At 43.7% G+C, this 14,269-nt stretch overlaps 1 protein-coding gene across 3 annotated transcripts in view; it reads left to right on the forward strand.

Annotated features, from left to right (window-relative positions):
* Positions 1-14,269, forward strand: part of STX8 (syntaxin 8) — a 250,803-nt gene that overhangs the window by 47,919 nt on the left and 188,615 nt on the right. For all 3 annotated transcript variants that reach the window (XR_006815990.1, XM_045986153.1, XM_045986154.1), the window contains exon 6: positions 12,405-12,497. Coding sequence is in view for 2 of the 3 variants with exons in the window: in XM_045986153.1 (XP_045842109.1) it covers positions 12,405-12,497 (93 nt within the window). In the remaining variant the exon portion in view is untranslated. The remainder of the gene's footprint in view (positions 1-12,404; positions 12,498-14,269) is intronic.

Here is a 14,269-nt window from a genome sequence, read left to right on the forward strand (position 1 = left end):
CTTCAAGTTCATCTTGTCCAGTGGCTTTTGAGCCTAACTGGTTTCTTCTGGTTTTTAAATTTCATAAGTAAGGCATGATTGTTATGGAAAGTTCAAACAATACAGGGATATGTAATGTGGAAAGCTCTCCTTATTGGTCCTCTGATCTCAGATTGTAAACAGATCAGTATATCTGTCCTCAGGCTTTTTTTCTACACACACATACACATAGAAGCACACACACTTTTATGTCAGTGAGATCATGATATAGGGTAATGCCGTAGCTTTGGCGTTTTTGTTTAATGTGTGTCATAGACATTTTTCACGTGCCTGTTCTTGTACATGGTTTTTGTGTATTACAGGTATGTCTTTCTAATTCCTTTTCAGAACAGTTTTATTGAGATAATACTTGACATGTCATAAACAGCACACACTTAAAAATGTACAATTCAAGAAGTTGTTTTTTTTTTTTTTAAAGATTTTTTATTTATTTATTTGACAGACAGAGATCACAAGTAGGCAGAGAGGCAGAGAGAGAGAGGAAAGCAGGCTCCCTGCTGAGCAGAGAGCCCGATGCGGGGCTCGATCCCAGGACCCTGGGATCATGACCTGAGCTGAAAGCAGAGGCTTTAACCCACTGAGCCACCCAGGCACCCCCAATTCAAGAAGTTTTGACATAGGTATGACACTGTGCGTGTCCTGTATGTTTTCTGTCAGATTTACCACCAAGTATTTCATATTTTTTATTCTTTTCTTAATGGCATTTTAAAATTTCTACTTCTGATTGTTGCTAATGTATAAAGTACAACTGATTTATATGTATATTGATCTTGGATCATGCAACCTTGCTAAGCTCAGTAATTTGTTCAGAGTTTTTTCATAAAGTCTATAGGACTCTTTTTTTCTTTTTTTCTTAAGATTTTATTTATTTATCAGAGAGAGAGAGCGAGAGCGTGCACAAGCAGGCAGAATGGCAGGCAGAGGCAGAGAGAGAAGCAGGCTCCCTGCAGAGCAAGGAGCCCGATGCGGGACTCAGTCCCAGGACCCTGGGATCGTGACCTGAGCCGAAGGCAGCAGCTTAGCCGACTGAGCCATCCAGGCGCCCCTCTTTTTCCTTTTTTTTAAGAGCAGTTTTGGTGCACAGCAAAATGTACTGGAAGGTTCTTTTGTATGTGAGTGTCCAGTTGTTCCCGCAGCATTTGTGGAAAAGACCGTGTTTCTGCACTGCTCTACCTCTGCTGCATTGCCAGAGATCATTACGATGTTTCTGTGGGTCCATTTCTGGGCAGTCTGTTCCGTTCTCTTGATCGGTTCTTTCATCGGTAGCACGGTGTCTTAAATACTGTAGCTTTAGGATAACTCTTTTTTTTTTTTTAAGATTTTATTTATTTATTTGACAGAGACACAGCGAGAGAGGGAACATAAGCAAGGGGAATGGGAGAGGGAGAAGCAGGTTTCCTGCTGAGCTGGGAACCCAATGCGGGGCTCGATCCCATGACCCTGGGATCATGACCTGAGCGGACGGAGCCGCTCAACAACTGAGCCACCCAGGCGCCCCTAGAGTAACTCTTGAGGTCATGGAGTGTCAGTGTTCGCCTCTTGTTCTTCTCCGGCAATACTGTGTAAGCTGTTTTGAGTATTTTGCCTCTCCCTATACATTTTAAAGTCAGCTTGTCAATATCCATAAGATAATCTGCTGGTATCTTGATTGACATTGCATTAGATTGGGGCGCCTGGGTGGTTCAGTGGGTTAAAACCTCTGTCTACTGCGCAGGTTAGGATTCCAGGGTCCTGGGATTGAGCCCCGCATCGGGCTCTCTGCTAAGCGGAGAGTCTGCTTCCCCCTGTCTCTCTGCCTGCCTCTCTGTCTACTTGTGATCTCTGTCTGTCAAATAAATAAAATCTTTAAAAAAAAAAAAAAAGAAATTGCATTAGATCTATAAAGTGGGGGGGACTGATGTCTTGACAGTGTTGAGTCTTTCTGTGCACATACATGGAATATCTCTTAGTTCTTTTCTTTTTTAAAGGTTTTATTTATTTATTTAATAGAGAAATCACAAGTAGGCAGAGGCAGGCAGAGAGAGAAAGGGGAAAGCAGGCTCCTCGCTGATTAGAGAGCCCAATACGGGGCTCAATCCCATGACCCAGGGATCATGACCCGAGCCGAAGTCAGAGGCTTTAACCCACTGAGCTACCCAGGTGCCCCTTAGTTCTTTTTTGATTCCATTCATCAGTTTATAGTTTTTCTCATAGAGATCTTATACTTATTTTGTTAGATTAGACCAAAGTACTTCATTTTGAGGGATGCTGATATAAATGGTATTGTGTTTTTAATTTCAAATTCCACCCTTTCGTTGCTGGTTTATAATGAAGTGAATGACTTTTGTATATTAACCTTGTATCCTGCACCCTTGCTATAATCGCTTATTAGTTTGAGGAGATTTTTTTCGTTCTTTTGGATCTTCTCCGTTACACGATCGTGTCATCTCCAAACAAAATTTTATTTCTTTTTTCCCAATTTGTGCATATTTTTTTTGTCTTGTCTTGTCTCATCTGGTTGCATCAACTAGAACTTCCATACAATGTTGAAAAGGAGTGTTGGGAGAGGACATCCTTTCCTTGTACCTGATCTTAGTGGGAAAGCATCAAGTTTCACACCATCAAGTGTGATGTTAGTTCTGGGAATTTCATAGGTATTCTTTATCAAGTTGAGGAAATTCTCCTCTATTCCAAGTTTACTGAGAGTTTTTAATCGTGAATGAATGTTGGATTTTGTCAAGTGCTTTTTCTGCATCTAGGGATACGATCATATGGATTTTCTATTTTAGCCCGTGGATATGATGGATTACATTAATTGGCTTTTGAATGTTGAACCAGGCATGCATACCTAGGGTAAATCTCACTGACTGTGGTGTATTATATACGTTGTTGGATTTGATTTGCTAATTTTTCTTTGAGGTTTTTTTTAATCTATTAATGTGAGTGATACTGGTCTGTGTTTTTCTTTTCTTTAATGTCTTTGTCTAGTTTTGGTATTAGGACAATGGTGGCCTCAAAAAATGACCTAGGAAGTATCCTCTTTGCTTCTGTGCTGTGAAAGAGATTGTAGAGAATTGGTATAATTTCTACCTTTGATGCTTGGTAGAATTGACCAGTGAACCCATTTGGGCCTGGTGCTTTCTGTTTTGGGAGGTTATTATTAATTCAGTTTCTTTAATAGCTACAGACCTATTCAGATTGTCAGTTTCTTCTTGTGTGAATGTTGGCAGCTGTGCCTTTCTAGGAATTGGGGCTTTTCATCTAGGTAATCAAATTTGTGGGCATAAAGTTCTCCATAATATTTCTTTATTATCTTTTTGATATCCATTAGAGCTATACTGATGTCCATGTTTTAAATTTCTGATTAGTAATTTGTGTTCTCTCTCCTTTTTTTAGTTAGCTTTGTTAGAGACTTACTGATTTCATTGATCTTTCTGGTTTCACTGATTTTAGTCTGTTGATTTCTTTTTTTTTTTTTTTTAAGATTTTATCTATTCACTTGACAGAGAGAGATCACAAGCAGGCAGAGGGAGAGGAAGGGAAGCAGGGTCCCTGCTGAACAGAAAGCCTGATGCAGGGCTCAATCCCAGGACCTCGAGATCACGATCCGAGCCAAAGGTAGAGGCCCAACCCACCAAGCCACCCAGGCACCCCTTACTCTGTTGATTTCTTATTTAAATTTCATATATTTCTCTTTTTATTTCTTCTGCTTTATTTGGATTTAATTTGCTCTTTTTTTTTTTTTAAAGATTTTATTTATTTGAGAGAGAGAAAGAATGAGAGAGAGAGAGCATGAGAAAGGGGAGGGTCACAGAGAGAAGCAGACTCCCTGCCGAGCAGGAAGCCCGATACGGAACTTGATCCAGGGCTCCAGGATCATGACCTAAGCTGAAGGCAATCACTTACCACCCAGGGGCCCCTAATTTGCTCTTTTTTTAAAAAAAGATTTTATTTATTTAAAGAGAGCGAGAGGTGCCTGGGTGGCTCAGTCGTTCAGTGTGTGCCTTTGGCTCAGGTCATGATCTCAGGGTTCTGGGATCGAGCCCCACATTGGGCTCCCTGCTCAGCGGGAAGCATGCTTCTCCCTTTCCTACTCCCCTAGCTTGTGTTCCCTCTCTCGCTGTGTCTCTCTCTGTCAAATAAATAAATAAAATCTTTTAAAAAAAAGATAGAGCGCACAAGTGGGGAGGAGAAGAAGCTGGCTCCCGGTGAGCAGGAACCTGATGTGGGGCTGGATCCTGACCTGAGCTGACCTGAGCTGATCATGACCTGAGCTGAAGGCAGACGTTCAACAGACTGAGCTACCCAGGCACCCCTAATTTGCTCTTTTCCTAGTTTTCTGAAGTGTGGTAAGACTCTTGATCTTAGATCTCTCTTTTTTTTCCTAACATAAACATTTAGTGCTGTAGCTTTCCCTCTATGTACTGCTTTTGCCATATCTGGTAAATTTAGTTTTGTTTTCATTTTCACTTACTTCAAAGTGTTCATAAAATTCCCTTGAGATTTCCTTTTCATCATGTGTTATTTAGAAGTGTGTTGTTTAATGTCCACATATTAGTGTGTTTTCTAGTTGTCTTTCTGTTACTGATTTCTAATTTCATTCCATTGTAGTTTGAGAGCAGACGTTGTATGATTTCTATTTTTAAAAATTTGTTAATGTATGTTTTGTGGCCCAGAATGTGGATTATCTTGGGTGAATGTTCCATGTAAGCTTGAGAAGTACATGTATTCTGCTTTTGTTGGATGAAATAGTTTATAGATGTGCCTTACATCCGGTTGATTCATGGTGGTGAGTTAAACTTACTGATTTTTCTGCCTGTTGGATCTATTTCTGATAGAGGGATGTTAGATCTCAACTCTAATAGTGGGTTTATCTATTTCTCCTTGCAGTTCTATCAGTTTTTGCCCCATGTAGTTTGATACTCTGTTGTTTAGGCATGTACACATTAAAGATGGTTGTGTCTTCTGGGAATCAGCCCCCTTCTCTGTAGGTGATGATTTTCTTTGTCCCTGATGACTACTTGCTTTGAGGTCTGCTCTGTCTGAAATTAGTATAGCTATTCCTGTTTTCTTTTGATGAGTGTTAGTGTAATTTGTCTTTCTCCATCCATTTACTTTTAATCTATATGTGCCTTTATATTTAAAGTGGGGCTCTTGTAGACAACATGTAGTTGACTCTTGTTTTTTTTGATCCACTCTGACATTCTTTTAATTATTGTGGTTTTACTTATTAATTTCAATCTGGATGCCTTTTATTTCTTTTTCTTGCCTTATTGCACTTGCTATAATCTCTAATACAATGTCGACTAGAAATTGTGAGAGCAGGCATCCTTGCTTTGTTTCTAATCTTAACCAGGGAACATTCATTTGGAAGCCAGGTGTGAATTTTTCTTTTGTTTGGTACTAGATATTTTTGTATTTCCAGAAGTTTTCTTGAGATTTGGGGGGAGGGGCGGTGCCGTTATTTGAGTATTATTTTTCCAGGTGGACCAGAACGGTGTTTATTTTAGTGAAGTCAGCAAACCATGATGTGTGGGCCACGTCTCATCCACCACCTGTTTTTGTAATGGGCTGCAGGCTTAAAAACAGTTCTTCCATTTTTAAGTGGCTGAAAAATAGAAGATGATTTCATGACTTATAGAAATTGTATACAATTCAAATGAACTTTTGTGGGAGCACAGCCCTGCTCACTTACTTAGGTATTACCTATGGGTGCTTCCCTGCTTCAGCGGCAGAGTTGAGTAGCTGTACTGGGAACCCTGTGAACCACAGAGCCCCAGATGTTTGCTGTCTGGCCTCTCATGGAAGATGTTCGCCGCTCCAGTATTGAGTAGTCTAGCCTGCTAGAGAGCTAAAGGCATACTGAGTGCTCTTATGCCCCGTAAATCATGAGGTGACCTGGTTGGTGGGAATGGGAGCTATGTCCAACCCAGTCTAAGCTCAGAGGGTCATTCCCTCTGGCTTTCAGGTGGTTCTTCCCCTTACCCATGGATCCTGGTTAACGATCACCCAACTGACACCTCAGGGTGGGCCCCGTGCAAACCTCTTTGCGCCGCCCTCTCCTCGGTACTGTGCCCTGTGTACTCTCCCCTCCTTGACCTATTTGGATGCTTCTTAGTGCTGGGTCCCCCATGCCAGGCAATATGTGGGGCAGCCCTAGAGCTCATCTCAGTTGTTTCCCATCCCTTGGGGATGGGGATGATACCCTCATCTCTCTTAAAACTGTAGTTTTATGTATTTTGCCTGTGGTTTTATGTTTGTTTTTTGTTTTTTGTTTTTCCAGTTGTTTCTTTTTCAGTTGTTTCAGGCCAGAAGTAAATCAGGTCCCTGTCAGTCCCTCTTGGCCAGAAGCAGAAGTCTAATTCTGTCTTGAACTCCCTGTCCACAGAGGAATTATCTAGTAAATGAACCTCTATGCCTTCCTTATCTCTTTAATACTGTGTACTTCTCCCGTTATTATGTCTGAAGCAAAACAAACCACACAGGGCGCTGTGCACAGCCGTTCACCTACAGTGACTCATCCTTCTGGGATCATGGTTCCTGAAAGGAGTGTCTTGCTCGCTAATAGTAATGAATTTTCTGGCATTGTCGCTTTTTTTTTTTGCCCAGAAAAGCCACTTTCCATCAGGAGAAGTATTCCTGTCACTGAGAGGGCACTGGGTGCAGAGGCTGCTGTAGGTCAGGTGCGAGAGGGTACCGCCTGTTGGGTTTTGTGTCGGGTCTCCGAAGCAGAGAGCGTCCTTACTGTTTGCCCCATCACCTCTGGGGGTGCATGGAGGGTGGGGACGGGATGGACGCATGAAGGAGTGGGGCACAGTAGCTTGGTGCATTCAAGACATTTTCTTCTTCTCCCCTTACCTTGGTGTTCTAAAGCGCTGTATTCCTCTTCACTTTCCCAGCGAGCTGTTTTTCAAGGATACGCACGCACGCTAAAAAAAAAAAATGGAAGCAATCATGACGTTAAACCCTTATCAGCCTTTTCTCTGCCTGAAGAAGCTTGGGGATGGGCTCAGGTTGCCATGGTTTTCCTTCATTGCCCCGTCCTGCACTAGAAGAAACAAGGGCCCCGAAGGGTGATGTCTAACTTCCTTTTGCCCATGGAATCCGTTAGCCTTTGTGTACTTCTGTTGACCCTTAGAAAACACTTTGAAAATCATCCTAAAATAACAGTTCATCGGTAGAACTTAGACTCAAGGCAATGAATGCTTTCCTTTTCTAACTTTGAAATGAAGCCTCATGACAACCAGTTGGCCAGCCTTTGGCTTCTGTGCTCCTGAAGCTGTAATTTGAGGCACCGATGGACATGAGGCAGAAGATGGATGAGGGGCCGGCATTAACCGGATCACCTTCAAAATCCCTGAGACACAAGAGAGAAGGGTAACTTTTCAGGTAGGACAGACCCTTGCCTCTGAGTCAGATGGCTGACCGTGGAGGAGAGGACGTGCCCATTCCACCTTTACTCAGGGGCTCTGTACATAGGGTTTTAATGCCGTCTCTTCGTCCCACGATTCCGTCGACGTTCTTTCTAGATTCCAGCAGAAAGTTGGGCACTCGTTCTGGACTTCTGTGTTCTCAGGTCCCTCTGGGTCGGCGTGTGGAATAGTGGTGGGGAAGGTGGCTGGCCAGACCCAGCAAAGCTGGGCAGCTCACCTTGGAACCCTGGCAACCGTAACGTCACAGATGACCTTCTTGGAAGATACCCTCTCTCGTGGCTGTTACCTATGCCAGGATTCCCTCCCCAGATCTTAAAATGCAAACAAAAATAGAAATGTCTGGGAGTTTTCCCAATGGAGTAATTAACTTTATCCAGCGTGTCCAGCCTTCCTCCTCTGTCCCTTACCTCCCCTTATCCAAGGAGAGCTCCTCCTTGCATCAGATATGAGAATTCCCATTGCTTCTGTCTGGGCCCTGGACTGAGCACAGCATCCACTACTTTTCCTATGACCTAAACTCAGAGAACTGTCTGGTATTGCCTGCAAGACGTCCTCTGTGTCCAGCGGAGACTGAAGTGCAGTCTTGTGCAAGCCTAGGGAGCCCTCCGTGGTCATTCCTTGATGGAAGCGTATTAATTAAGTGTGCTCAATGCCACCGCTTGGGCTCAGAACTGGGGTGAAAATACAGGAAAGGAGGACACAGCTCCAGCTGTTGGGGCCCTGGTCATGTGCTTGGTCACGGGGTGGCAGCTCTTCGGAATGTCCCTCGGTTTTCGCTGCTTGTTAAAATGTTGGTAACCTTTTGCCATGGCCAGTTTCAAAACTCGGTAGGTAAGTAAAATAAGATAACAGGTCCGTTTTGCCCATCAGTTGCTTCAACCATTACCAACCCCTAACCTGTCTTGTTTCATCTCTTCATCTATCTACCTCCCCACCCTGCCCTCCCCGGATTACTTTTTTTTTTAAGATTTTTTTTAAAGTTTCTATTTATTTATTTGACAGACAGAGATCACAAGTAGGCAGAGGCAGGCAGAGAAAAAGAAGGAAGCAGGCTCCCCGTCGAGCAGAGAGCCCGATGTGGGGCTGGATCTCAGGTCCCTGGGACCATGACCTGAGCCGAAGGCAGAGGCCTTAACCCACTGAGCCACCCAGGAGCCCTCCCTGGATTATTTTTGAAGCAAATCCCAGACGACATATCCTTTTAGCAGTGGATATTTGGGAATATATCTCTAAAGCATATTTATAAAAGGCAAGGTTTTTTTTTTTGTTTTCTTTTTGTTTTTTTTTTAAAATATAACCACAATGCCATTATCACCCTTAATAATTTAACGGGAATTCCTTAAGATAATTACATACCCAGTGTTCATATCTCCCAGATTTCCCACGATGGATTTTTTTTTTTTTAGGTCATTTGATTCAGGATCTGAATGTGGTCTATACATTGCAACTGATTGATATGTCCCTTAAGTTTCTTTAATAGATAGGTGCTTTTGCCAACCCTCTCTTTTTCCCTTTGCAGTTTCTCTGTTGAAGAAGCAAGGTCACTCGCCCTGTACTTTCCCACTATCTAGACTTGCTATTTGTAATCCCATATATTGTTTAACATATTCCTCTGCCCCACATATTTTCTGTAAATTGGTAGTTAGATTTGGTGGCTTGATCAGAATCGAGTTTGTTATTTTTGGCAAGAACACGTCGTGATGACTGTCCCTCTCTGATCTAGAGCCACCAGATAGCCTTCCCACAATTACACGATGTTCAGGGAGAGGATGGTTTTCCGAACGTCTAAAGATAGGAAGGATCCAAACACCTAATTATTCCGAAGGGATTTTTAGAAACAATGACTGTATTAGTTTTCCGTTGCTGCTGCAATAAATTTGCACAAACTTAGGGACTTAATATACAAGTTTATTGTCTTCCTGTTCTACAGGTCACAAGTTCAATACAGCTCTTCCTGGGCCAAGATCAAGGTGTTGGCAGGGCTGGTTCCTTTCTGGAGGCTCCAGGGAAGAATTCGTTCCCTCACCTTTTCTGGCTCCTCGAGCCCCTCCCCCCCAACCCCCCCTCCCCCCGCCCACATCCCTTGGCTCCCAGTCCCCTTCTTCAGTGTTCAAAGCCAGTAACTTGCATCTCCCTGACCTTCTTCAAGTCTCCCTTTCACCACAGCTGGGACAGATTCTCTGTTTTGAAGGACTCACGGTTATACTGGGCCCAGCTGGATCATCCAGAACCCTCTCCCAGCTCAGATTCCATAGGTGGAATCACATCTGCACAGTTACTTAGGTCTCCTAATCTCAGGTTCCAGAGGTTGGGATGTGGACATCTTCAGGGGGCCATTACTCTGGGTAGCACGGTGCTCATCCATCCTTAAACTAACACCGTGGTAATACTGACAGATGGTTGATAGAGTGTGGTGTGCGGCAAATGGTTATGATATCATAGTGACGGGAGTTATGTGACTGAGGGCAGATTAGGGACTACGAGCTACGAGCATGCCATTAGCCTGTTTTTGCATGACTCCACATAATTGCGTGGGTCTTGATTGCTTCTGTCTCTGTGAGTAGCATTTGCTGTTGGTCATTGTCACTCGGGTGACTGCACTGCATCCCCTTGGAAATGCCACCATAAGCCTGGAGAAGCTCAGGTCAACAGTGTGATCATTAATTCGTACACAGCATCTCCATTACTTGGACCCTCTGTGACTTTGCATTATGGAATGGAAACTTTATCCTAGTGAGGAACTACCAGGTTCTTATAGAAATAAGTGGCCCAGAGTTTTTGACCCTCTTTCTGTTTTGCATCAGCAAGATAACCTTTTGGTAGTCAAGTCAGGCGGTGAGCCAATATTGAGAGAAAAGAGTGCAGGAGTATTGGTATTTCCATTCATAATCTAGGTCTCTGCCAGATAAAGCAACTTCAGGGCTTTCCTGATGCTTTTCCTAGTTCTAGTTAAATTGTTTTACCTCTAAATCCACATTGACCCTTGACCCTTGATTCTTCATATAGACTGTTCTTGGGATGCATTTGGAACTGTACCGCGAGGTCGGTCGTCCTATAGCAGCACTAGGTTGACGACAGATTTTTCTTGGAGGCCATCCAAAAGGTTGTTGCTCAAGCCCAAAAGGTCCTCATTATAAAGTGATTTTGCTATAAAATGGCCCCTTGGAACAATCCCTGGAGATGGCAGGTCATTTGTACAGTTAAAAATGTCCATAGTGTCAAAGACATGTTACTGAGGGGTCCTTACCTCACACCATTAGTTTAAATAAATTCCAGATGAATTAACAAGTTGAGTGTAATGGCTTAATTCCATAAAAAGACGAGGAAGAAAGTAAGTAGACGTTAATGTGATCTCGGGTGAGAAAAGACCTTCGTGATTTCTGTTCTTGTAGATCTGCTTTTCTGAGACGCAGCCATTTAAAAGTCCGTTAGCAAGTGAAGCCGCGAATGGCTTGTTGCCCTCATCTAGCATATGACTGGGGTAGAAAGATTCCTTATCATTAGACTCAGCCCCAGAATGTTCTTCCCAGTGCCCCGGAGAGTGAAGAGAAAAGTTCAGAGAGCTCACAGAGACTCCCGTGAAAAACAAAAACAGAACCAAAGAGAGCAACATCACATTTTAAAGAAAGGATCTCGAATAACTTGAATTCTCTTACCTTTAAATTTTCAAAATCTAGCAAAGTCATATGTCTTCATTTTTTAAAGCAAAAATGCTATTTTACTATACATGTTTTGTATCCTGCTTACCTACGTATCATGAACTTTTAACATCAAAATGTTCATATACGATAACTTTTTAAAAAGCTATCTAGTGTTTTACTTAGGAATATACTACATATTTTAAAACAAATCCCTGTGTTTGGGCATTAAATAGTTTCCAGTTTTTCACTACTATACATGTGTGCATCTGGGGCTCAATCAGGATAAAGAGATCTGAACAGGGAAAAATGTAACATTTTTACTAACCATAGCAGGGGAGGAGAGCAACAGGGCAGGATAGTCTGCCACTGGGGAGGGAGTGCTGGTCGACCAGGGCCCCGGGACACTCTGCAGCCAGTGAGCCCAAGTCCCACTGGCCACGCAGGGGGAGGGAATAGCTGTAAGCATTGCAGGAGCTTGTTGAGGGAGTAGGGGGGAGCCCAGAAGCCAAACACTGTCCTTCTGCCGAGTCTCTGCAGTCCTGCCTATTGACAGAGCAGGCAAAGGAAAAAGTACTTAAAGGATCCTGATACGTTTTCACTGAACAGCCAAAAAGGGTGACTTTGGGACTGAAAGGCAGTAAACTGAAAAAACAGCCCAGGAAACGCTTCGGGGGATATCCTTGTAAATACTGTTGCGTACCATCTGAATGTTTTCTTACGTTCGGACACATGCAGTTGAGAGGTGAAAACGTAGGCACGATTTGTCCTGTAGAAAAAGGTATGTGTCCCGTCTTCCCATGACAGTGCTTCGTAGCTCCTCCTTCCCACGTTCGTTAACCCTGGGGCAGGCGTGCTTTTCAGTCCTTCCAAATACCATAGTCCAAGAAACAGCTCGTCGTTGATTTTTCTTGATATCTTTAAAAAAATCAGTGCTGTCAAAGCTTTTATTTATTTCTCCTTTGGTATTCCTTTGTGAATTTCATGTCTCTCTCCTTTGCCCATTTAGAAAATTGGAATATTTTTCTTACCGATCTGCATTTGCTCTTTATGTGTTCAAGTTTAAATGTTATGTAGTTAAATCTGAGTTATTTCCGTTGTAATATTTAAAATTTTAATTTATCTGACAGCCGTTTTCGTTTAAGGTATGAGGTCGGTATTTACTATTTTTTTCTTTATTTTCTCTTTAATACTGTTTTGTTTTCTCTTTTCCGCTCCTGCGTGTTACTTTTATGGTATATTGAATTGTGTTACGTGCCTGGGTTGGACTCGAAATTGTTTTCCTTTGGTCTTTAGTGGCCTCTTCTTCTTTCAGAACAGGATGCAGGCCTGGATGCCCTGTCCTCGATCATCAGTCGGCAGAAACAGATGGGAAAGGAAATTGGGAATGAACTGGATGAACAAAATGGTAAGAACACGTCTGGCGGTGAGCACGTTTGCCGTGTAGCTTGCCTCTGAGAGGCTCAGGTATTTGTGAAGCAACTTGAAGACTACAAGACACGTAAAGTAGCTCAGCACCCGAGGAGTATCATAATTCAGTGCAGTCGAGGGCGCTTTGTGGCAGAGTTAGATTGTAGTGAGCTGAATGCCGTGTAAAGAAATTTGATAGGAAATGTCTAGTCCTTTGACGCTGCTTTAAAAAATACTTAGTTTTACGCGCCACGTGTCCGAGGAGCTTTTCCGTTATGTGATAATGGGATGAAATTGCTCAGGGTGTTGTACACTGACGTGCGGCGCTCCAGGCCACGGGGACTCTGGCGTCCACACACTCAGGGGAGCTGGCCCCTCTTCCCTCATAAACTCAGACCGTGGGGCAGAAAAGTGCTCGAAGATCTCTGCTAGGACCTGATGTGAAAGATCTGGTTAGAGCAAGGTAATTTGAAAACCACAGCAGGATGGCTTGGGGAAACAGCTTTCTCACAGTGCCCCCCACCGAAAAGCTCCCAAGCTTGTGGCACATGGTGCGAGGGGACCCCACCACGTGGCGTGCGTTATGAGTGGTGCGGCCATTGGAATGGAGAGAAAAAGGACAGAGGCAGGTGACCGATGGCACTTGTACTGCCGTGGATGGTTGGGGGGTTAGGGGGCCAGTGGTCTGTGAGTGGAGAGCCCAGGTCCAGGTGGCACATGTCCAGTTAGAGATGCCCGAGAGCCATCCAAGTGGCAGTGTTGAGTAGCCAGTTGGAGGTTTGGTACCAGAGCTCAGCGAGAACACAGGACCAACGAGAAGAAACATCATAAGCTTCTGCGTGGAGGTGACGTGTGAAAGCGTGGAAACAGTGGGGTCTCCGTGTTTGTCATTGCATGATCAGGACACAGCATCACGAAGGCCACACTAGTCCTGTTTGCTGGCGACAGAGCTCAGAGTGGCCGAGGGGCCTCCTAACGTCACATCACTTAGAAGTGCCAGCATCGAAATTCCGGCGCGGGTTGTCGGATCCTTGTGACTGCTCTTTCCACCACACTGCCCTTCCTCTCTAAGGAAGCGCATGTAGGGAGAGAACACTGGAAGGTTCTAAGGCTTTAGCTCTGGTGACAGTACCGTGGAGGCTCGCGATGGTTTGCTTTCAAGAAAAATGACCACAGGCCTGTGAGCACAGCAGTCCTGTGAATGGAAACTGTCCGGCAAGGACTTCCTTTCTCAATCTCCACAGAGAATGAGTTCATTTCTTCCCAGAACACTGCTGCGTTTGTCGTAAAGAAAGAAACTCATCTATTTCTTGTCTATGGTGAATAAGTAGATCGCTGAAGCAAATGGAGAAACCCTCTATCTTTATAATCCGGTTAGTGCTTAGTACTAGTTCAAGCACAGAGGGGAGGATATTCGAGTCCTTTTCCTCATGGTGCTAACGGAAAAGTACTAATTTATATATTTGCGTATAAGTCAGTGATTGGCCAGTTCCTTCCTGGAGAGAGTGTTAGTAAGAAAATAAACTCCAGAGAAAATCTGCTTATCATAGGTGTAATTGTTCTTTAAAAAAGGGGGGGGGTATGTATTTTATAGGGAGGTGGGCAGAGGTAGGGGGAGGAATCTTAAGCAGGCCCCTCACTGAGTGCTGAGCCCTATGCGAGGCTTGATCCCACGACCCTGAGATCATGACCCGAGCCAAAACCAAGATTTGGACGCTCAGCCGATTCAGCCACCCAGGCGCCCCAATTACTCTTTCTCTAAAGGAAGTA

The sequence above is a fragment of the Meles meles genome, chromosome 18 (genome assembly GCF_922984935.1).
Source record: "Meles meles chromosome 18, mMelMel3.1 paternal haplotype, whole genome shotgun sequence".
NCBI classification, from domain to species: domain Eukaryota; kingdom Metazoa; phylum Chordata; class Mammalia; order Carnivora; family Mustelidae; genus Meles; species Meles meles.